The sequence below is a fragment of the Spodoptera frugiperda genome, chromosome 25 (assembly GCF_023101765.2).
Source record: "Spodoptera frugiperda isolate SF20-4 chromosome 25, AGI-APGP_CSIRO_Sfru_2.0, whole genome shotgun sequence".
Taxonomy (NCBI): Eukaryota; Metazoa; Arthropoda; class Insecta; order Lepidoptera; family Noctuidae; genus Spodoptera; species Spodoptera frugiperda.
In genome coordinates, this window is record NC_064236.1 from 8,946,198 (window position 1) to 8,972,678 (window position 26,481).

General features: G+C 35.1%; 1 protein-coding gene across 4 annotated transcripts in view; it reads left to right on the forward strand.

Annotated features, from left to right (window-relative positions):
- The window catches only part of LOC118269055 (frequenin-1), a 194,726-nt gene that overhangs the window by 71,371 nt on the left and 96,874 nt on the right, over positions 1–26,481 (forward strand). For 2 of the 4 annotated variants that reach the window (XM_035583985.2, XM_035584053.2), the window contains exons 2-3: positions 16,594–16,735; positions 17,743–17,921. In XM_035583985.2, coding sequence (XP_035439878.1) covers positions 17,858–17,921 — 64 coding nt within the window. In that variant the 5' untranslated portion in view covers positions 16,594–16,735; positions 17,743–17,857. The remainder of the gene's footprint in view (positions 1–16,593; positions 16,736–17,742; positions 17,922–26,481) is intronic. The other 2 variants (XM_035584224.2, XM_035584138.2) reach the window with 1 other exon arrangement.

Consider the following 26,481-nt stretch of genomic DNA (forward strand, 5'->3'; position numbering starts at 1 on the left):
AAAAAAAAAAAAAAAAAAAAAAAAAAAGATTACAAACTTATAATTAGAAATTATAAACCCTGGTTTCCTCGCGATGTTTTCTTTATCAGTGTTTGTTAGTGGTGTTTAAATAATCTTAGATAGTACATATAACTCGGAAAAAGTCGCATCGGTACTCGCCATTGGTAGGTTTCGAACCCGCTCTCTCATGCATTAGAATTTAAGGTATCTTAAACCTCTGGGCTACCACGATATATGTTCAGCCTAATAGAAAAGTTCTTTCTCATACTGTACTAGGTTCAAATTAGTAGTCTCTCTACGTAACTAAACACATATAATATAACGGCGGTAGTGAGCACTAACTAATGTACCAAGTTCCCAAGTATTGCAAGCCACCAAGCAGAGTTATCGACTCGACGTAATAACACCCACTTCAATACTTTAGCTAGTTCATATTAACATAGTTTTATACATCTTTACGTTGCTAAATTATAGGGAGTAGCTTGCTAAATTGTTTATGATGTTTTTGATATGAGGCGATCGCTTTTAGTGGAACATTGAAGTGTTTGTGTAATCCGTGCTGTTTTGTAGTTAAGTACTTTTGGTTTAAAGTTAGTAATTGTAAGGAGAAGTTTAAGTAATCATTGTATGTCTCTAAGTGTGGCAGTAAGTAATGGACGAATGACCATTTCTAAGTTTAGCTCTATTTGAGCTTCACATATTATATAAACTCCAGGAAAAATGAAGGACTGTCAGAGTTACTCACTATTCACTATTAGGTACTATAGGTCAAAGTCACAATAGTGACTAACTAAGTAATAACTTAAAGTCACTATTACGCAATCTTCTGTTAGGTAGGTTCTATTAAAACTTAATCTATCTAAGAAATTGCAAAATTCTTCCATCGAATACAATTTCGGACACCAAAGACGAAAAATTCCGAAATTACTTACCAAACAACGATGTAAATAAAAGGATAGATATCTATTCACTATCAGATGTGACGGGCACAATAAAGATACTAATATTTAATAATACTAACTTCTTAAAAGTAAATAATACTAAATTCACCACACCTGAGTCATAGCTCTCTTTATCCCGCCACTATTTTGCGGCTGCCCCGTGATTAAGTATTAATATGAACGTTTAAGCCCACCTTAATGTAACAACGGTTTACTTATTAACTAGCCGTGTTCTATAAAGCCGATGGCCACACATTTTATTACATTATCGTTCGCTCACAGAATTAAATTACGTTACATAGACCACCGTCAGCCATTTTACTTCGCTTTAATTATTGTTGTGTAGATTAATCTAAAAACTAATCATTGACCTAAGTTACTCAACTATTCGCAGCTGCGGACTACCTAGCGGGCTTATCGGAGCTCCGGCTCGAAAAGCAGGAGTAGGAACGGGGTGGTTTTTAGTCAGTCAGAGTCTTACACTCCCACTCGCCTCGCCGAAGGCGGGAAAAGTAAATGGATGGTTTTGCCCTTTAAAAAAAAATTACTCAAGTCATATATTACACACTAATAATCATAATTTTATGTCCTCCAAATTCCAAAAACCACTTGTTTCAGGATTCTGAAATTTTGTATAAATAACGATAGTCTGTGGGTATGAAAAAATCAAGTAATTTAGGTGTTCTGTGCAATAGCTAACAATAGTACTGCATGAAGAATAAACTGTAGTATTCCTTGTTATTCTCATATACAAAATAATTTATTTTTGTGCAACAATTAAAAGTATGTACATCGTTAATATTATATGAAATAGACAACATCGATATCGATATAATAACAATACTTTACCGTTAGTAAAATAAATAAATAGTTGCATGTAATTACACCCTACATTCACACCCACTATTACACGGGACTTATAACATAAATGGTGAAAAGTAGGTGTGCACTGTACAATGTATACTGTGTACAGAGGCTTGACGATACGATGCGATGAAATTACAATACCAAGTAGGACATTCACTAAACAAAAGTTTTGGTATTAGCAATAGGTAAACTAGACCTTATTAAAACGTTTCAATAAGTTGAGTGCTTGGGAACTGGAATCAGAATTAAACTAGCAAATTGGAAGGGTTGTCACACTTGGCCTGACATTTAGCTAACAAGACGGCAACAGGAGCGAATTAGCCTGAACGCCAGAAACTATGGTAGGAACTTAGGAAGTAACTATGGAATTTGGGGACCCTTGTTTGCATAGATGACTATATTAGATAGACTTTTCCCAACTTTTGTTCATAGGGTAATCTTTTTGCTAAATATTTATTTGCGACTAGCTTTTGCCCGCGACTTCGTTCGCGTGGAATAGTGACTTCCGGCAAATTTTTGGTTTTAACCACATAGTTCCCGATCTCGCGGAATCTCTTCAAAAATGAGATGTAGAAGATATTCCAGGGAACTCTTCAAAAATCAACAAAATGAGCTCTGCGTTTGAATTTAATAGATGTATACTTACTTAGGGCATTGAAAAAAATAGTTAAACTAAAGATAAATTATAATCTTTCCGAACTTAAGATGAAAACTAACTTAAAACTAAAGAAAGCTACGAATTACGAATTTATAATTATTATATTATATTGTTAATAGTATTATATTATTAATACTATTAAAAAAGAAATTATATTACAACCTATCCTCTATGCTATAATAACCAAGCTTAAACTAAATAATTTAAAAGAAACGACTTAAATAATAAAACTAATCTATCTAATTAATTGATAAATTAGACTTACAATTTTATTAAAAAAACTAACTACAGTAACTACTAATAATCGATATCGATATCAAACTAAACCTACGTTAAATAATTTAACCAGAAAACCAGGAAATCCCAACAAATAAACTTATTAATTGACAAATACAACGAAACCAATTTATTTAGAATATACGAAACAGCAGGACCACTACAGACAAATAATCATACGACTGATAATACACTTCTTCTACGATAGTACTATAAGTACGAAATGAACAATGTCGGGCTGTATGTCCGAAATAAATTTATTTTTTATTTTTATTTTTTTTAAATAGAAACTATCCTATGTCCTTTCTAAGGTTCTAAACTATGTCTGTACCAAATTTCAACCAAATCCGTCAAATAGTTGCGGAGATTAATGGTATAAGCATAGAATGTTCGACGTGATTCTTTAATTTGACATAACTTTTTTATTTATGAACCGATTGACATGAAACAAACACTAAATGTAAATTTAAGCATCCCACAATATATTCGTGAAAACCGCATCCAACTCGGATCAGCCGTTTCTGAGATTAGCGCGCACAGACGAACAGACAAACAGACAAACAGACAAACAGACAAATAGACAAACAGACAAACAGACAAACAGACAAAAAAAAAGTTAATTACATTTTTGGGTTCGACATCGACATAACAATAACCCCTGCTATTTTTTTTATTTTTATTTTCAATGTACAGACAGCACTTTTCTACTATTTTATTATATGTATAGATGGACAAATATCAAGTTTCAATTACGATTTTTTAAGATGGATTTGTTTGATTCCTCATTGAAGGATAGATAATAAAATCTAATTTAATTTTAAGCTAATTCTGTATACTACATTTATCTATACATATAATAAAATCGTAGAAAAGTGCTGTCTGTACATTGAAAATAAAAATAAAAAAAATAGCAGGGGTTATTGTTATGTCGATGTCGAACCCAAAAATGTAATTAACTTTTTTTTGTCTGTTTGTCTGTTTGTCTGTTTGTCTGTTTGTCTGTTTGTCTGTTTGTCTGTTTGTCTGTTTGTCTGTTCGTCTGTGCGCGCTAATCTCAGAAACGGCTGATCCGAGTTGGATGCGGTTTTCACGAATATATTGTGGGATGCTTAAATTTACATTTAGTGTTTGTTTCATGTCAATCGGTTCATAAATAAAAAAGTTATGTCAAATTAAAGAATCACGTCGAACATTCTATGCTTATACCATTAATCTCCGCAACTATTTGACGGATTTGGTTGAAATTTGGTACAGATATAGTTTAGAACCTTAGAAAGGACATAGATATATTTTTATTTCAAAAATCAAAAAATAAAAATAAGAAATAAATTATTTATAAATAATTCTTTGTCGATCGTTACACGACTTCGGTTCATGTTATTGTTTTAATTCATCGAAAAAAAGTAAATAAATAGTAAAAAGGTATGAAAAAAATAATATAAATATAATTAAACTTTTAGTACAAAGAAAATGCCCGAACGGAGTATAAATAAATAATCCAAGTTGTCTTTATCCTCGATAGATCGAAATAGATCGCGCTATGGTTTCGTTACATTCATTTGGTTGGGTATCGGCCGAGCGCTTCGGTACTATCGTAGAAAAAGTGTATTATCAGTCGTATGATTATTTGTCTGTAGTGGTCCTGCTGTTTCGTATATTCTAAATTGGTTTCGTTGTATTTGTCAATTAATAAGTTTATTTGTTGGGTTTTCCTGGTTTTTTGGTCAAACTATTTAACGTAGGTTTAGTTTGATATCGATTATTAGTAGTTACTGTAGTTAGTTTTTTTAATAAAATTGTAAGTCTAATTTATAAATTAATTAGATTAGATTTAAGTCGTTTCTTTTAAATTATTTAGTTTAAGCTTGGTTATTATAGCATAGAGGATAGGTTGTAATATAGTTTCTTTTTTAATTGTTATAAATTCGTAATTCGTAGCTTTCTTTAGTTTTAAGTTAGTTTAAGTCCGTTTTTAAACTATTTTTTCAATGCCCTAAGTGAGTATACATCTATTAAATTCAAACGCAGAGCTCATTATGTTGATTTTTGAAGAGTTCCCTGGAATATCTTCCACATCTCATTTTTGAAGAGATCCCGCGAGATCGGGAACTATGTGGTTAAAACCAAAAATTTGCCGGAAGTCACTATTCCACGCGAACGAAGTCGCGAGCAATAATAAATCTGTAGAAGGGTCAATTCTGCTCATTAAAAATATAGAAAAAATAAATAGCAGGGTGTTACTGGATCGATACCAAACCCAAATATGTGATTATAATTTTTTTGTCTGTCTGTCTATATATGTTCAGGCATCACGTGAAAACTAACGGTTTGATTTCGATGAAACTTGGTATAATTCCTTGACATAAAATAGGTTACTTTTTATCCTGGAAAAATACGTAGAAAAAAATCTTTATTTTTCAGTTTTATTCTGCTCAACAGCAGTAGCTCAATAGAGGGATCTCCTTAATTATTATGGGCCTCGCCGTATTTGGGTCCAATAGATATTTATAAGATGTCATTGTCAGAGTTACTCAAAATGGAGAAATAAAACTTCCACGCGAAGACCGACATCCGCGCGGACGGAGTCGCGGGCAGAAGCTATAACATAATATGTATGTTTGTGTGTATCTAGCGATTAACTGAACCGATTTTGATGCGGTTTTCAGCAAAGCATTTTTCAGACTTAGGAGAAGGTTTTAGAGATATATAAGTAAACTGATTTAAAAAATGTAAAGAAAGTTTAATCCTTCAAAAAAATACAGGTCTAACTCTGATATTTAACAAATCAAAAGGATTTTCGTAACAAATTACGCAGCATGTCAATTAAAACGTGTGAATTGATTTTTTATAAAACCTAACCATAATGTTTAATAATCCGTAAAAAATAACCTAAGAACGAACTTGGGTAACCTTTCAAGGATGTTACCCTATTGGCAACGAGTTGAAAAAGCTCTTTGGAGCTGTCTGAACCGTTTTTGATCGAGACAGACATTCAGATCTGATAAGACTAATCACTGTTTCTACTCTGTCAACTTCAGTTATAAACTGTGAGAGCACTGTTTTATATCTTTTACAAACATACCTATGTACACACTGGCACTCAACATTAACTTACCTTTCTTTTATTTAAATAATTGTGAATCTAGAACTATCTTGAGCCACAAAAATCATACCTACCTAAAGACGCTCGGATGAGACGTAAAAACACACTTTCGCATTTACAACATTCAAGTCTAAGAAAATTAGACAAAAAGCAAATCACAGTACTGGAATATCTCTATCTCTTATTTTCATGAACAGAATTCCATTATAAATTATCGCTTAGATCACTTAATTGGAATTTCTTGCTACTCGAACAGTTGCAGCAATATCTATATAGAATTGATAAACTCGTTTGACAAATCTGAAAGATTATATTATTAAGACAAATTCTAAAGGCGAATTCCTTTAAAATGCTTATTCAATTTAAGATGGCCGCTCGATTTTTCCATTCATATTTTCATATCTTTGCCTCGTAAGGGTAAAGTTTGAAGATGAAGATGACACTCGCGTTATTGTTCTACTCGTACATTGTGACCTTTATGTCCCTGTTTAAAACTTTGCCTATTAACGATACGTTTAATCTGTATACACAGGACTTTTGTTACATTCATCTCTGGGTGATATGTTATCTTGGTTTTAGCTGTGTCAGTTGTACATTAATTCTTTCTCTGGTTGACATACGATACGCTTCTTTCAGGTTGATTTTATACTGTCTTTGGTCAGATACTATTAAATAGATTTGATAAACTAAATACTTAATCCTTGGGGTGCTATGTCAAGGGACAGTTGTGTAAATTGCGAGCGTATATTTTATATAATATATCCGCTGTGGGTAGTTTATCGATGTCGGCTGTACGTGATCCCCAGTAGTGTGTGATACGGTTCTGATTCCCGTGTTATTGGCGTCGAGACTCCCGCCCGTTGTCGCCTTCGTCTTAAGGCGGCCGCGCCCGCTCGCTCGCCTAAATATTTATACGTTCATTTATTTTCGGCTTCACTACTCCATAAAGCCCCACAAAATTATCAATTTTATGAAAACTTTATTACAATCTTGACTTAACCTATGTCGTTTAAAATTTGACACCATTAAAGTAAGATAAAATTTTATTGAAGATATCACACTGCGCCAATTCATTTTTACGACGTATATAAAGCGACCTTAACGCAGACCTCGATGTGTACATTCATCATATCTTCGGTACTTAAAGCACATGGTTCAGAAAATAAATATGATTCTATGGAAAATGTTCGTGGATACGTGTTTCAAAAGCGTTCGGTTTTAAATAATAAATGCATGGCAATTCACGAAATGTAATTTAGCGGCACTCGGCACACCGAGGAAATTTATACACTTGACGGGTTGAAGTGAGGCCCAATAACCCTTTCAGCGGAATTATATTGCACAGAATTACACTATTGGTTTGGTTAAACTTGTCCTCTCCAAGCACACTTACCTTACATTCAGTATTATTACAATGTTTGCCCTTCAAGTTAAAGGATCCGCTTTTGTGTCTCTTTTTCGTTAAAACTTTTCTAGTGCCTTTTTTCGATACCTTTTGATGCGGAAAATTTCTGTACTTCGCTTAGTAAACATTTTGCTCAGTTGGAAATTCTATGAAAGCGTAAAAAGGGCCTGTGCTAATGACCATACTCAATTGTCCGACCGGCGCTCCCTGGGCAGTCAGTGCGGCTCGTTATATATTATTATCTAAGCACACAATAATTAGGATACAACACACCTAAAATAATTTGTACACATTACTTAAAAGGCCTCGCCTAGCCGAGGGTCCCCTGTGTCCCGTAAGGACCTCGAGCTATGAAATACCTACACATATACACATTATTTTTTATATTTAAAAACAAATCTACAAAACGTTTCGCTGGCTTTAAGTACCTTCGCGACAATTCTAGGACACGAAGAAGGCTTTTATGTAGAAAGAGACCGTTTGCCAACAAAAATCAATTCTAACTTTTCTGTGTATCTAATTTAAATTCAAATTCTAATAACAAATAACCGGCCAAAAAGCTATAACGGTCTGTTGTACGAGTGTCTGTAACCAATAATGTTTTCATTGAGAAAACGTGTATCTAATCCTCCAATTTGAGCAGTAAGACTCGTGGTTCATTCTTCAAAGCCTGTTTCAAATAGCAATTGGAGTTAACAAGCCGTCGTTTGAAATGAAGAAGCGTCGCCTCGTCGGTTTCGTTTGAATACACTGAATTAAGTACTTGAGTCTGAGGCAAGCTTTGCATAGGTACCAGTATCTCAGTAACTCAGACGTAGAAGACAAAACAATGATACTACTGTTTGCTGCCACAATGGTATGTCAATAACTGTTATTGTTTTTGTAAGCTATATTCCATAATAACATTTTTATTAAGATCATGTACGTAGGTACGTTTGGCTACAGAAAACATTATTCTAAAAAAAAAATCTTCAATTGAACCAGAGATTCTGAAGTGTAAACATAAAAATAATCACACTTTCGCAATTTATTGTTTTAGTTACATAACTCATACTTTTTATGTTAAGATAAATCTTTTTCTAAGTGTAACTCTTAAATCCGAAAACATAAGTAAAAATATTTATAAAAAATCTGTCGTGATTGTCTTACATTTTTTAAATATCAGCGGGGTTGATCTGTGATTTTATTGCGAAGAATGTGTCTTGAGGGATTGAGCTATGCCGCATTCTCTGAAAGAATGTCGAGGGAGCGGCAACTCATAGCTGCAGCATTTTTCCAACATTCCTTGTATATTATTCCTTGTTTCATACAAATCATGATAGCAACAGATTAATGGCTTTTATTTGAAAGTAATACTAAGTTTAATGATATTATTTCTATCAAATTAAAGATGAAAGAAAGATCGGTCGGTCAAAAAGAAACATAAACACATTTTAGTCGACTACTCTACTACTACTTTATCTACGGGTGCAAAATAAACTTAAGTTGATCTTTCATACTAAACCAATTCAGTTCTAAACTGCAGACAAATTGGTAGCGTTCAACCAAGTTAAATAAAGCAAGGAGAACGATAGAATCCTTTTAAAAGAAATATCTGAGCGCAGTCCCGGTTTGTTTGGCTTGAAGTCGGTAAAGAAGGCTTCGACGCTGCCCCAAGTTTAACGATAGTCACAGTCATTAAGCTGAAAATGTTTTGAAGTCAAATCCGAAGTTATCGTTTTAAAAGGCAGACCGTTTTATGTTGGTTAAAGTTTGGATAGATAGTGAATTATTATTGGTCGAAATGGTACATTACGTGTCTCTTAAATGTGTGGTTAAATCGACATTATTGTAGGTTAAATAATGCTCACAACTTGTTAATAGCGCAATTATCCAGCAATATTTGTGAATTAATTATTACATTAATTATACTAATTTTGCTTGAAAGCCGAGTTAATTTCCTATAATACATATAAACTGACACTAAACGTTTCATTTTAGTTACAGCCAATTCTGAACCGAGATATAACATAATATGTATTTTTTATATAAGCAACAGATAAATACGAGCATTGTTATTGTAACGCCGATGTTGGAACTAAATCCTGATCTAAAACAAATGTAAAAGTAGGTTGCGATAAAGGATAAAATAAGAACAACGTTATTTTCTTAGATAACGCCCATATATCTTGGAACCAGAGGACTAAACCTGCGAAATCTCATGAACAAAGAGCCATTCTTTAAGATGTAAGTGCAATTATAATGTAAGGCGGGACACTGGAATACTGCAGCCGTCCAACATTACCATATGTTTCACTCCTACGCTCACATTTGAATTTAAATTATTATTATCTCATTTTGAAATTAAACTAAAACTATTTTCTCGACTATACAAAAAGTTTTTAAAATTCTAGCAACAATTTTAGTAACGAAACTCTCTCGTTTCGACGTACACTTTATATCTCTGTTATTAAAAGTATGTAGAACAACGAACTACGTTTATAGTTCTTGCTCTGTAAATAAAGGAAAAAACCAGAATTTTATGGTAAAAGTAAACATATAAAGGCATAAACTACGTTAGATAATAATCTAAGTATTTGCAAGCAAAGCAAATGAAGGTCAGATGTCTGCGAATCCATGTAAAGTAGCTGCCGCATCTGATTAAATTGAAGGTTGCTCCCAACATAGACGGACGGAATGATAAAATGATTGGAGGAGCCGCCAACTCATTCGGAACCCACTACATTCAACTAAATAAACATGAAAGTAATATCGTACTATCTACACAAACATGGATTTTCTTAAACTAAGTTTCCATCTCTCCTTTAAACTGCATGTGGTGTGAGTCGCCGTACTTGTAACTAGTGTTGCCCAGCTAGAGTCTTGCAAGTTGCAAGTCTCGCATTTACCAATTAGCCAACTATCAACTTAAATTTTTTATACGATTATGATTTAACTGCTATTTTTTATATGTTAGGTGCTTTTGATCTTACGATGACGAAACAGAGCAGCTAGTATACTATATTTTGAGGTTGTTTCATAGCGGCCACACCTTACAATATAACTGTATAGTTAAATCTGCACAATACAGTTAATACTACAGTTAAATCATAATCGTATAAAAATTCAAGTTGGTTAATTGGTAAATACGATACTTGCAAGACTCTTGCTGGGCAACACTACTTGTAACTATACAAATACAAAGCGGCAACTTGACTTCAGTTAGTTTGTGTGAACTAACAAAATGCGATTGCTCTAAATAATTTGTTTATTCAAGTAGTTTAAACTCGGTTACTCGCGTTTGCTTTAATGAAACTAACGCGAAGTTTTGCGGACTTTTTTGGTTATTGAAAAGTGTGAAGCGGCCGTTTTGAAATAGTTGAGTTTTTAGTTCGACATTTCGTTACCGTTGCGGGTTTTTGGCGCCCACGTTTGATTACATTTATTTTGAAGTCGAATTTAATTTAGAAAATACCGTACAGCCTCGTTTTTTGAACACGAAACCACGCAAAAATGCTAACTCGTGTTTTACAACGTACCTACAGGATGTCACTTAACAAGACAAATAGTTTTTTTTTTATATATACTTAAACGAAAAAGTGTGTACAACTCAACTCAGATTCTGTACCACTAAAAATCCTCTAAAGCCAAATTTTGTATACCCTTCAACAAGGTCCTCAGTAAAAAACGACACAAACAAATTTCATCAAAACTCCTTATACCTAATTGTGATAGAATAAAATAATACAAAATACATATTTGATGAAGCTGCGAAATGTTACTGCCACGAATACGAAATAATCTGGCTTTTGAGGGCAAATACATACGCATGACTCTAAAGCACTCCAGAGTAGATTGTTTTTTTTTTAATCCATTACTTATCTGACAAAGGTCGTGAAGGTTTTCTCGACCGACTCTGATTGTTTCCTTTGGCTAATCTTTCCTTCTCCTTTACTGATATCAGCCGAACGATTAACGGTTCGGTCACACAAAATACTTTTCTAAATAATATAGATAAAGTAAAATACATTATGATACCTATATGTAAATAAAGTATCGAAACTCTTCAAGAACAAAATTCTACAAGATACATTTGCAAATATCAAAAGTTATTCTATTAAGAATAACTAGACTGAAAGAGTACGGAGAATAGAAATAATGCTATTTTACTTAGTCTATACTGTTGAGGTCATCCATATTTTCTTGGGTACATGTCAATCCTAATTATCGAATTAACTTATTATAAAATTGGTAATTATTTTAGTGAAAGACTGTTGCGTACAGTCCAGATGACAGACACTAAGTGCATTAAATTTCCAACTGTCATTCATCGTTAAAAAAGATACTAAAAATGTACTGTTTTGTTGATTTTATTTCATATTTTATCACCAGCCACTTCAATTAAACTCACCTATATTATGACAGGCCGCAGCTAAAAGTCACTCACAAAAAGATTTTAAAATCAGAAACGTTGCATTTTAAAAACAACTCCGCTAATGGATAGGCTCGGAAATATTCTCGTATTTTAAAATTTTACAACTATCAAGTAAATAAATGTCGGAGCATCGCAATACTGTGGGTATTTTATTTTGCATTGCAGGGTAAATAAAATCAACTCTTAGGTTAATTATGTGGTCATATTGAACTTGTGTTCAAATTTTTAAGGAAATGAGCGCAATAATGGGAAAGATTTTATTATAACTTTCGTGAGGCATACAAAATTAATTATTATGTTATCGGCTTACGCACGTAAATGTTTGACGAGGAACTCACGACGCGGTTATTATCGTTGAATACTGCTCATGAATATGAGTCTCTAGCATGACTTGAAACTAGTCGAGTTAGCCGTCGAGTAAGCCAATAACATAATAATTAATGTGAAAGATGTTTAATTTCGATATAAAAAAACACAATTCAAAGTTTAATACCGGTAAATAGAAGGCTGAGTAAAATTCTAATGATAAAATCGTTAAGCTATAGTGACAAAGACGTTTAATTAGTACAGGGATCACAAAAGATAGTGGTCTGCTGCTAACTAGTACCTACAATTTAAAAGCATCCGGGGCGGAGCGGGCGGACGTTCTCGTTCAGCTCGTATCCTCCACTTTTTATCGATTTGTGGTCTCCGGTCACTACTCAACGAACGTTTGCTCCCACAGTCATCGGTCCTTTGACAGTCATGGTCATTAGTCCCTTTGCCGATTCAGCTTGCTAGATTTGTTAGACGTAGGCACTCTGTTCACGAACCGTAAACCCTCAGTCTTTATAGTTGAATGTTTTCCAATGAAAAAAACGCAAACGACTTTTGTTTTCACGAATTCTCATTAAAATATTATGAGCTATGATTGTAGTAGCGTGAAATTGAAATTATTAACTAATTTTGAACTTTCTGTGAACAACGGAAAGGATATTTTACTTTCGAAAAACTCTTTATAAAGCTTCAGAGAGTAATCGTACCGAAAACAAGTACGTACCAATAGTCCCTTCCGGTGTTGTTTGTGAACTAATATAAAATAATATGCAGTTGAAGCATTATTGTTGTTGTACATGTCCTCGAAACCGAGTCCCAATTACGACACAAATTTCTATTCGGGACACAAAGACATTCTGCAGTAACAAATAACTTTGGAGTACCCTACATAGTTAATGGTCACGTCTCTCTAAGTTTAGTCCGGTGTACACAGGCAAACGCCGCAAATCGTCTATATTAGGTTTCTCTGACCCCCTGTTATATAGGGCGAGATTATCGGCACGCCGGGCACCGTTCGAATCCCCGGCTTTAACCGACGTTTCACCTCTTGGAAAAAATCAATTGTATATTTTTTGTCGGCTCCGATTTAAACGGCCGCAGAAGTGGTCGCTCTTACTTACATAGGACTATGCAAAGTGCACAGCTTGCGCTTTTACTTTAAACTTACACGACTTTTCGATATGAGTTATGTATAATTCAAGGGGTCCATAATCCGTGGCGTGTGGAACCGCTCGGCATCCTAACGACGGACACTCGTAATTTAGTGGAGTTGGGCAGGACGTACGTGATCCGCCACACGCCCACACACACACGATATGAAACCGTGCCGACTTCTATTTAACCTCTACACACAAACTATAAATTCATACACAAACTTATATCTCCTGCATAATAACCCCAAAAAGGTTTTATTTATGTCTAAACTAAAATACATAAAGTTGTTATTCGATATTCTCAAATTGTGTATCTTCGGCCGGTTGCGAATAGGCTATAAGTGTTTATGTCAGTTTGTAATGTTATTTGTGAGTTAACACTTCATTGAGTTGATACATATTTGCGTTTAGGTCTACGAATACTAGACTAACGCCTGACTGGCTCCAACTAACCGCTTGCGATTTAATTCACTCCACAGACTCACGTTGTTTAACTAAATTGCTTGCAACTATTTATTGGCGCTGTATTGAAACTACATTATTGTTGCATTATTCGTAACGAACGAAACAAATATTTTAATTGCAACATTTAGCTTGTTTATTTATTTGTGTATTTGCAGCAAAATTAGTTAAACAATGTTTACGAGCACAACACAATACTTTGCGGCTGTTCTTGAAATAATCATGAAATAAATTCATTTTGTTATTCGTGTTAAATCGGCATTAAAATAGGCTAAGCGAAATTGCTATGCGAATTTACCCTAAGCATTAATTCACACTATAGATAATGCTGATCTGTGTATGTAGATAAGTAGTTCGGTGGGAACCGGTATCGGATCTAGCGTAGCGGAAAGCGCTAGCTTCGTGCGGATCTCGTAGCGCGGATATCGTAGCGCGTAGCGGATCTCAGCTGTTTACTACGATCGTAGTCATAACCGTAGGGTTATCACGGAATAAGTATCACTATAACGTTTTTGTATCCTCTTACCATCCCTACTATTGAAAAAAAAAACGTTATATTATATTGTGAAAAAATGTAAGTACCTTATTTTTAGATAGCTTTGGTTTACATTTCACTGATATTGGTAAACGTTTGAAATTTAATGTCAATGCGAAATTAACTTTTCATGTGTAAAATTAAAGTCTAGAATATTGATTTAGTTTTCTCATTTGCGTTGTCTATAGTGTGAAAAAATATTACTTACTTACTTAACTTCTATGTATATTAACGGTGACATAACAATCATGGTACGCAAATCATAAAAGTTCCTAGCGTAGGAGGTACAGGAGTTTTAAATTCCTTCTATTTTAATACAGAAACGGGTCAATTAATAATAATGACAATGATTAATGAACATTCTTGTTCACTTTTTGTTTAGGATAAATTGAAAATGACACAATGTTCTTTGGACCCGTAAATAATAGCCTTTCTGTGTAAAATTGTGTTAGGATATTGTTACTTCTTTTTATTTACTTGATTAACTTGCTAGTTTGAGACAAACAATTATGGTTTTCCTGTTAAAATTAATTATTATTAATTATTCAGTGTTCAGTCGCCGGATTACTTATCTGACTGCACGATTGAACCGGTGGCTGGGCAACCGGCTGCCGCGTAACGTGTACCGGGTTCGATTCCCGCACGAAGCAACTTTTTGTGTGATCCACAAATAGTTGCTTCGGGTCAGGGTGTCATATATATGTGAACTTGAATGTTTGTAAACGCACCCACGACACAGCAAAAAATCCTAGTGTAGGGCAAAGTTTAAAAATAAATAATATTTTACACCACACACACATCAATATACTTAATTGTATGATTATTTTACTTACATCAGATATTAACAGAAATTCAAAATAAAAATCTTATCATCATTAAAAACATAGTTATACCTACAGCTTTGCGACCACATAGTTCTGCATTCAACTTCATTCAATTAGGTAACAGATCCTTTATTAAATTAATATTAAGCAGACAATACTGGTAAATAAACAAAAAAAGCACTAGACATTGTCTGAAAACAGAAAATTTTATTTCGAGAGCTAATTCAAGACCATATTCACCATCACATATAAATTGCACCGTAACAAATTATATTTCATACCATTTGTAGATGATACATAAATGTACGTATGCACTTATGAACGAACAATACATATAAAAAAATAACAGACGTTTCCAGTGTCAGAACGCGAACGCTTTCATGCAACAAAAATATAAAGTGTACGATTTCATAGAGTTGTTCTCTCAAATCGTTAGCGCAGTGCATGAAACAAAAGAAAGACAAATCTGCCAGAGAGAAAAGACAAAAGATTTTCTAGCTCCCAACGTTTTGTTATTGTTTTAGCTCTAGCTCCGAACTATCACGCCGAGGACCTCTCAAAACAATTTAACTTCAGACTCCTGAGTTCCTGACGTGTCACCATCCACACAGATTTTTCCCCGACTGATATCGACTAACTGTCCAACTTGTAAATTGTTCAGATACACGGACGACTTACTTTTTAAACTCGATCATAAAATACCAAATATAAAATCACCGAAACTTCAATTAAGGCACTTCTTATCGACTTTTCAACATATTACCTGATACTCATTGTTATTTCGCTATAAAAATATAAATCGTTTTGTAAGGAGGACTTATTTCACTTAGGGGTTTTCTTCCACGTAAGTTAGTATGCAAGTTAGGAAACCTTGGCTCACCAACTCACCATGGCTTCATTAAGTAATTAAGTAGTTCCTGTGCACTGTCTCCTGCAACTTACTCGAGGAGAAGCCTTGTGTAAGGCTATGTTTTAACTGTGAAGTCAAGATTAATTTAGAAAACCAATATATCTATGTACTTATTACAAAACTCTTTGCATAATAAGATACGAGTACATAAGTCTAACAAAATTACTTCTCACTTTATATGTTCTCCTTCCCTGCCGCCTAACATAACCTGTGGCTCTCACAAAACCTATTATGTTAAAGCTGAAAAAATTACTCATATTTTTCAAGGGTTAGAACACCAACGGTGCATTATACAGGCACGCTATCGCCGGAACAGAGACCTTTTAGAGTAGGATGTAATACTCTACACACGGCCCCGTCCTTTTGTAATACATAAAGACGAGGAGTGCACTCCAAATGCGTTTTTCCAAGCATATATTCACGTGTAAAGATCATTTAGTAAAGTGCTCTCTCGCCTCACACGCGGTGCCATTCCAATAATAAAAATCCATTCTAAATTATACCCGTGCCTTATATTATTACACATCTTTCTCTCATAAATCATTTTTGTTGAAAACAGTATTAAAATAGAAGGATTGTTACCTACAGAAGAAAGTTTAAAGTAATAGAGTTAGCCAAGAAAACTTTGCTTCCAGCGTTAATGAAAAAGCGAAAATGCTCCGCGAATATTTAGCTTTGTTAATGTAAACCACTTACAATAGTAACGAGAGATCTTCTCCCTCCTTTCAGATATCGTTCCGAATACTTGAGAATCGTGAAACTTTGAAATATAAATAGTGTATAATCCGGTTACCGGTAGACAGAGAGTGTGATGAAGTACCAAAATGCTCTGTTTTCCTGGAGGATAAATACAAAACAGTTTCACTAAAAGGTAATAAAAATCTTACAGAAAGGTACCCTATATTTTATCCTAATGTTTTCAGTAGAACGAACGCCGGGGACCCATTTATTACGTTCCGCAGCTGAAATTAATTTCTCGATTCTTAATAATTGTTGTTTTTTTTTACTTTTTCCTTTATTTTACATAAAAAGTTGAGTATTGTGTTACTCTCAACTTAACTTCGTAGCTACTGAATATGGATTTGTTACTGTAAACACAATTTATCGATAATCTATTTCGAGTTGGTATTTACAGAAAGTATACAGCTTACAGCTATTGTATTATTACATATAACAGTAAGCGTTGATAGCAAAGTGTGCCGCTCACTATATACGCACAACACACACAGTTGATACTACGCACTCCACAAACAAACTTACGAGACTAATTATATCTCGCCGCTTTCAAAATTCAAGCTAATGGCGGCGACATACGACTACTCCACTGTACAGAGTACACAAAAGCACTTTCATGTTACCAGCTGAATGTCTAAAAACTTGAAGTACTTAACTTCTAAACACTTAATAATACCGCAAACGTTTTAGCCAGCACACGATGTTGTCGCCTTCGAAACACTAACCCTTTATTATTTAGACCTTCCATATGAACTAGATATAATGATATAACGCACAGTACCATGCGAACACTTGATTTATCGCCATCTTATAAATGGCTTGTTTTTGCCGAAGATACGCCAAAATAAGTATTTCGTTTACGTCTCGCCGCCGTTCGCTACTCACCCTACAATATTCAGGAGAAGGAAAACAGCTATAATTTATACAGAGCGAGACGGATATATTGGAGTATTTGTGTTAGACAGAGAGAGGTAGAAGAGTAAGGGACCTTGTTGACGCAGCTTCGTACAAATTGTGACACTACGTGACCATATTATGTCACGGTGTATAATAAAAACTATAATTCCTCCAGACTATTCTGCTTAGGGACCCCGAGACTACATTATTTTGAAGGTCGTTCTAACCTAAGTTTCCTGTTCACAGGTGGAGTGAATCGGGCGCAGGTTGAATAATATGTAATACGTCACGCCGAGTGACGAACACCGACTTTACCTAGTGCGTGTGTGTTAATTGGTGCAGTAGAGTCGTCGCAGCGAAGATGGGCAAGAAGAACTCGAAACTAAAACAAGATACGATCGACCGGCTGACGAGTGCAACTTACTGTGAGTACCATTATACATTACTTGCTTAGGAAAAAAGCTTGACAAATCTTTTTAAACAAGCGTTCTCAGAAATTCGACGACCCTTGAAAGAGGCAAATGCCAATCCAATCTCATTCGGGAAGCTCATCGATACTTGCTTAGAGGAGAGTGGCGTTGTTCCATTACTGAGGCGGTACAATGCTTCGCTGTCAAGACGAATAGCCTCTAGACGTCCCAGCTGCATGGTTTAGTGCGGGTCTTATCGCTAATACTAGCACCAACACCGACTCTGATTTGAACGTTTCTCGTCCTCTTCGGATACCAATATACTAAATGAAATAAACATAAAACTTAACTCAAATAACATTTCTAAACGAAATAACGTTTTCAAAACGAGATTTTACTATTTCTATATTCAATGAATACGCGTATTAATAAGCTTTTATGTTCATCCAGTTGAATTGTGTCACACAAATCAATATATTGGCCTTTCATAATCAAGTTCATTGTCAATAATATTGCAATTGTTTTAATGTGCACCATGATATGTACACTGGATAGATAGCAACAGAGATTCGCAAGCCTAACAAAAACATATTTTGTAAACATGTTGTTCCCAACAACTCAATTGAATTTGAATGGATCAAACGAGAATCATTTGCATAATTTCATAGGAATGAAACTTTTCTGTGGCGGAGCAATTGGGTTTGAATCTTGGTTATTAGCTATGCAGACGGGGCACAAAAGCGCGGCGGAGTCATTTTGTGTGAACGTGCCTTATACCACGCAACGTTTTCATTTGAGGCGCAACCACACCCTTTCTATGTTTTCCAAGCCAGTTAATTAACGGACTCATGATGAACATCGATGATTTAATCGATTACTGTCCGTGATTTAGGTCATTCGATTTTCGGGACATGTTCTTGTTCAGTGCTTATATTGTATACAAACTTTGATAGAGCTAATGGAATTGAACCTTTAAAGTTCTCGTGGAGACTAACTGACTCAGTAATTGTGTGGCCACAGTGATCTTGCTGAAGTGGTATTTGAATCCAGTACGGGGTAAGGTTTCCTAAGTTGCGCATCCACTCGATTCAATAAGGTCCCGTGGTGCCGAGTGCCACCATAAGTGAAAATCGATTCATCAGGGGTCGCAACCGTGCGAATTGTAATTAAAGCCACCGCGAACAATCGTTCCGGGATGATTTTATTGTGCAAGTGTACAATTGGACCGATAAAGGTCTCTAAATTAACGTTTTGTTGTTACAACTGAATTAACTGCTGAAGATTAATCATTCACGAATTGGTGGGAATGGTTGGCTGTTAACAATATGAAAATGGAGTAAAACGTATATCGGAGATATTTAACAAAAATATGGTTTAGAAAAATTATTGATAGTATAGTATACTTAAATACAACATTCTGTCTGATTATTATATGAGACGCAGATATAGCTATTGCTACGAACGAAAGTAGAGTCTACGCGTATATTTATTACGTTTGCGTTATAACAAACTTCGGCCGTTTCTTATCTGCTATCTAATGGGAGTATTCAGATATTCTGAAATTAGCTACTCCACCTGTTACGTTGCATATTAAATACATAAGGTGCGTGCTCACCGAACAAAAGTACGTGTGCCAAAACATTATTAATATTTAAATCTCTTTCTTTCATTTTTATTTTTATTATTGTAATAATGTATAAGTTGTAATAAATAATGTCTGATCTCGAATGTTTTACAAGATAATAAATTATCTACTTCAAAATCTTATAAGAAATTGAAATAAGTTTAACTAGACTAAAGATTTCGTGACATTCAATTTTCATGTAAAGAAAAATGTAATTTAAATAAATTGTTTTATTATTCCATTCGGTATTGGCAAGGGAATAAAGCTGTGTCTTGCATCGCGGCCGTAAAATTGACATTTTTATTCCTATGAGGATGCTTTATCATAACGTTTCATACAATAATAAATATTCGGTGAAAAAATTTAACCTGTGTCTGGCAATACATTTCAATCGTAACCTTAAGTAATATGTCTTCACCAGCTTAAAAAGATACTTAGCTCTTGAAGAAAAGGATCCTATAAAAATATTGGGGTAAATCTTACTACTCCGTAAAAAACGAAGTCCGTATTTTTTATGGTATAAGCCAGAACAGGCGAATCAACTGATGATAAGCAATAGCCGCCGCCCATGGACACGCAAAACACCAGAGGCGTTACAAATGCGTTGCGCGTATTGGGGGTTCGGAATTTAAGAGTTGTTGAGGAATCGGGTATTGGGAAGGGGGGTAATTGGGCCTCCGTAAGGCCGTAATTTTGAATCCCATTCAATGTAAATATTTAATCTTATTACACTTTATAATAGGAATGCAAATATTCAGTAATCAATAACTCCAGAACGATCTGATAACTAAACTCGGTACCGTAATGAATTCGGTTTGTGAGCTTTAATTCTGTGACATTATAGTAAATGAGGTCAAATACAAAAACTTCAAGTTATTTTTAAAAACAACATTCTCATGTCTTTCGATCTCGATGAATTAATTAAATATTGTCCATTTGGAATTTCTATGGCAATTTAATAGGTAAGTTAGACAGGATAATAGCCATTGAACTGACAGAAACCTTGAAGTAACTTTTGTAAATGTATTAGAAGTATATACATATAACTACATAGTACTACATAAAGCAAGCTTCGGAAAATATTTTTAATCCGAACAGGTACGTGGAATCAATACCCAGTAAATTATAACAACTTTAGCCAAAGTTTTCTCTGTTTTGTACTAACTCTGTTATGTTACTTTCGGCGCGGTTAATGTATGAGAAACTTCGAACCTATTACTTTGAAACGTTATGCTCTATTTTTATCGGGTATAAAAATAAAAGTACCCTATGCGTAGGCTACAAAAACGCGACGAAGCGATTCGGTTTCGTGTCGTCATATCGACTGGCGCCTAAATAGGTATTAATGGTTAAGTGAAGTGAATGCGACACTGGCATGATCATGATTCATGAAAAGTTGGTGCGTGCCGCGCTGTCGTGAACCTCCCGCCACGCCTCCGACGCGCGGTGCCGCTCGTAACTTCTTAATCACTGTACGAATTATCATTAAGACAGTGTGGGCGATGGCCGCTGCGTTAATCTACGAATAGATCAAAAACAGATAAATCCCCTTTTGAGCCTGGTAACACTGCAGACGTGTCCTCTCAATGAAAACAGATTACCAGGATAAATAACGCCTGCCAACTTTAGTGTAATCCTTCCCTATATAATCTACAGAAATGGTGTCCATGGCTCCATCATTTCATAAGACTCAAGTGTAAATTTCATGCATAATAAATTAATTTATTGAAGGTGTAATCCGTTTAACCACGTGGATTGACAAACATATGGAAATCCGGCGCCGCCGTGCCGTTGTAACCACAACAGTAGTCGCATGAATTTATGCTAATAATAGCTCCAAGCTATACGGACAGCCAGTAGTTAAGCTTATTAGCAAATTAGTTCACACGCCTTCATATCCAGACTAATCCGTAATCAAGATACGATTTCCGCTATTATATAAAAGATCTTAATTGAAGTTTATTTGTCTATAAATAACAGTGTTAAGTCACAAGTAGCCGGATCTTAGCTGTGTAGTAATTGCGGAGTTTTCCCAAATAAGTGGCGAACTTAGCTTTATGGCGAAGTTAAGTGAGGAAGTTTGTCGGCGGCGCCGGCCCGGCTGCCTCGGGAGACTGCCAGTGCGCGCCGCTACTCGCCACTACGCGCGCGATAACACCGTCCTCTCATACATATGTATGTACATAACTGCGTTATATAGTAATACACTGTAATGTTGCCCTACTCACTTACTTGTACTTAAGTCTCTAGCAAAAACAAATATAATATTACGTTCCACATTACATTGTAGTAAGTAAATTAACCTTAAACTTCGAATTTACGGACTATCGTAGGTACCTACATGGTACCTACATAACAAAACACGATAAAATATTCAAGGAAGAAAAACGTTTCGAACTACCTACCTGTACAAAAGTTTACCTTGGTCGTTTACAATTATAATGTCAAATAGTTTTAGGTACGTACACGGAATGAGCTGAGAAATTCTGTGAAGGTGCGCCCCCTGTCTGCTCACTATCACATCTCACTTACCTGAACATTCGCTAAATTACTATTGTTTACTTTGAATCTTTCTTGTAACATAGAATATAGTAGGATCAACTTGAGAGGGAACAAATAATCTCGGGAGTTATTTATCTTGCAAGCCGTCTTGGCTAGGGTTAGATCCTGTATTTAATTTATAATAATTAAGGACTAACCAAAGCGTTAGACGGTGTATTAGACGGTGAAGGCTTAGAGACCCCGCAGACATACAATTGTAAGTTGGCCAACTATCGAACGACTAAATTGTGTACTTTTATGATTAAATCAACCGACTTTATTTTATTGGTTACCAGCCGCTGACTTATTCGATTTAGTCAGTGACAGTATTGCTAGCGTGGTGCGTGTGCGTGAAAATGCGGAAAAAAAACGCTCTAATCGCTTAATTAATAATTAATTAATTAATTAATCGATTGTGATACGATCGGTGTCCAATTAATTAGTTGGACGATTTAGTTGGACAAGATGTGCGGGCTAGCATATGTCACTATACCTATTCGTATACTCTGCGATTTAGTCGGCCAACTTGAAATTGTAAATCTGCAGGGTCTCTTACTTGACTGTTCGCGGAGGTACTGACAATTGCCCTCCCTGCGAGGGTAGCTCGGAGGTCGGCCCTCGCGTGCCTGTGGCCACTTTCACTCGGAAAGGTGTCGGCATTTCCCATTCCTGACACCCTCGTTTGTTTTGCGACAGTGTTCGCTCATCCACCGTATAATTGCTCGCATAAAATGCAAGTTATACTTCAACTTCATTACTTTGAGACTGTGAGAACTTTTAATTAAATAATTATGATAATGTTTTTCTGTAAAGTTTGTGAGTAGGTGTAAAAGGTACATACAGTATATACTTATGCTTACTTCTTGCATTTATTTTAAATGTTATGCAATTGAAAAACAAACCTGTTAAAAGTAATTTCTACTACTACAAGATGATGTACAAAGGTACACCATTTACTAAGACTAAACCAATCGAATAAAAAGAATACTTTCTGTATTACCTTATTACGCAAAATTCTGTATAAATATTTGCCGTGAAGCCTGTCGCTCTGTAACGAAATACCATTTTCTTGTAATGCAAATTCTTGGGGCAAAAATCCACATTGGCACTTTAATTGCAGATTTATTAATTCCTCCCACACGGTATTTAATCTCACCGAGTTATTTCATTAACTTTACGTCACTTGCATATGAAGTTATCCAGAAATGTGGAATGTATTTTTGGGATCATAGGAAAAACTGCTATTCATTTTATTCTCCGTACCTTATTTTCGCAGAATTTCTCTTTCAACCCTAAGGTGGACTGGCAGAGAATGCCATATGGAATTAAGTTCGCCTTACGTACCATTATTTAATTGTATTGTGTACATTAAAGATTAAATAAACAAAAAACCATATAAAACTACTTTTAAGTGAATTAATTTCGAAACATCTTGTTTTGTATTTAATTTTTACGATTCGAATACTGACCTGAATGTGGTGAAAATAAAAATTTGAGGACCTGGCATCAATTATTCCTCTCTTTTCTTTTATTTTTAGATTCCACACCGTAGAAGTGGGTACTTATGTTATACATAGGTACATTTTATTGGCTTTGTAGCGACTCGGTGCGGTGTGCCGCTGGACTCATTCTCTGTTTATTCTAAAACCAAGTTAATTTGTACTCATAGTATTTCTCTACAGGTGTATGACTTCAGAACTTTGTAAAGTTTGTTTGTTTAAAAACATTGTAAAGTAAAAAATATTGTCAAAAGACTTTAACAGTCTTCGAAGCCCTTTTCAGTCGGTATTGCAAAAGGCGGTGTAGCATAGGTAGAGGTACTGGTCTATTTATAGAGAGGTCGTCGGTCGAGCGGCGCATGAGTGTGCAAAGAGGCAAAGAGTGACTTCACTACACTCAGGACCCGCACTACGATCTAATGAGGACCAAAGCCGCGTAGTTGCGTTCTTACTAGATTTTAGTTCACCTGCGACAATCATACATTGCTAGTTTAACTTTTTAGTTTAGTTCGTTAATAAAACAGGTTAAACAAATCATGATACTATACACGACTTTGATATTGAGAATAATTGTGATTTCGACTAAGTTGAACAATTGAACATGACACCAAGTATATAGTACTTAAACACTTTTAGCCATTTTAATTATAGTAGCTCGTCACTCGCCAGTTAGCGGGTGTGAATTAGCAATCCAAGTTAATGAATATAATTGGCTTCACAACAATAGCAGATCTGGACAAATGAGCAATAGACTGGGTTTAATCGACGAATATTGATCAGGGAACTGTGAACTATGATTATCATCGATCAGGGTTTTAAAAGGCTTTAGAATGTTCCAACATCGAGGGTCGAGGGAACAATGGCCAACGTAGCCTTTCTCGACATCAATCACTCTTGTACCACAGTAAGTTTTAAAATCTTTCAAAATGTTACAAGTAGCCCTTGATTGCGGTCGTTTCCAGTTCAAACGGGTTCGATTTTAATATCAGAATTTTTTAATAAAGTAACAGCTTCTTGACCTGGACTTAAGTGAGAGGTCGTAGGCTTTAAGAGTTCAATATTTCCTTGAGTAGATGTTAGGTACGTTTTACTTCAGAGGAACTTGAATTTGCAGTAGTGAGAGCGAAGTGGAATAAAGTGTCCATAATAACGGATTATCAAGGTTTTATTTATAACTTGCTTCGCTGAAAATTGTCGTGATTTAAGGATATACAATGCAAATGAAAAACTATTAATAGATGACTATAAATAGATACCTAGAAGGCACTCGTACGTACACCTCCGCATCACTCTCATCCAGAAACATTCCCAGAAGCATTAGCGCGTTACATCCCACGCAGTAAATCAGATATCTGTTTAAAATTATATTTCTTTCAATAGCAAACAAATGTGTATCGAACGAATATTTAACAAACCATTTGTGTGCTGCCATTTACGATACTAGCGCCATCTTTATCTAGCGAAAACAGTATTAATAAAAAGCAACTTAATAAGTATATAAAAATATCGTTTTTAATAATGGTCGTTGGTACTGCTATAGTTAGTACATATATTTTAGTTATATATGTATGGTACGTAAAGCTTATGCTTTAACTAGCCATCAAAGGTCCAAAAGCGTTTCATATCTAACCACTAAACGGTCCTCCAATTAAGACAAGGCTTACATCATTTCTTAGGACGATCAAATTACAATTACCGTACCTGGCTATTAGTTGGTTGGCGATCCCTTTGTACATGTACTTATGTAGTATATATAGGTGTAAACTAAAATTAACACAGAGATTAAATCAACAATTAATTTTGTCCGTGTTTGAGTTCCCACCACAGTTTGTACCAGGATTGTTCTCACTCAACTTGTTTCGTATATCTCTGTGGCTTATCTACTAGAAGTGGAAAGATTACACACCATGGTTTATTATCACACCATTAAGCCTCGTCTCCACTAGGAACATTTGTCAAGCGGTATGTGTCCCCAGAGACATCGACATCGTTGACCGTGCGACAAGAAACAGTTTCGACAAACAGTTTACCTAGTTATATTTTTCCAAAAGTCAGTTCAATTAACATTCGACTATACGTATTTATAGTCTCTAAACATCAATTCTCTCACCCAGTTCAAAGGGATTAATAAATAATAAATACGTTTATTTATACAGCTGTGTCGTTGTGGCCCGGAGGTTTAAAACAGTTCGATTGGCGGGCTCGAATGAACCAACCAATCAGAATGCCGAACGCGCTCTCATCTCGTTTGCATTCAACGTAATGCAAACTCGTACTAAGGGTACTGTTTTGACACCGCCGCACTCAGAGTGATTTAATGGTTACTTAACCCAGTCCTTAGTAATTCTTTTCGATACAAAATCGTTACTAAGGAATAGCTTAGGTAGGTAATCATTAAGTGTCTCTGAGAACGGCAGTTGGTGTCTCTTCTAGTGCCATTTATATGCATGTCAAAGTTATAATTAAAGGATAGTGGTTAAACTATTATGTTGATCTTTGGGGCCTTGTATTTGTTGTTATGTATACACATTGTGGTTTCCATGTGGAGATAGATAGCAAGCTGGTTTATCTGTGACTGTGACAAGCTATTACTGGACCTTGGCCAGTCTCTACATAGGAGGTTTAATGTAGCCAAATTACAAATATTACAAATTAGAATACTTAATGTGAGTGAAAGGGTTATCAAAATACATAAAAAGTAATTCCGTACTAAATAAATCCGAGTACGATATCGGTTTTTCAATGAACAAAGACGTTAGCTTCGTGGTTTATAACTCAAGAACGGCTAGATCGATTTTTACGATCTTTGATTCGTTCGATTTGTCTCCGTATCGAATAATCATAGACTGTTCTGAAGGACTACTAAATTTATATGTTTGATTGTAAAAAAGTGTGATTTCCATGTGTATAA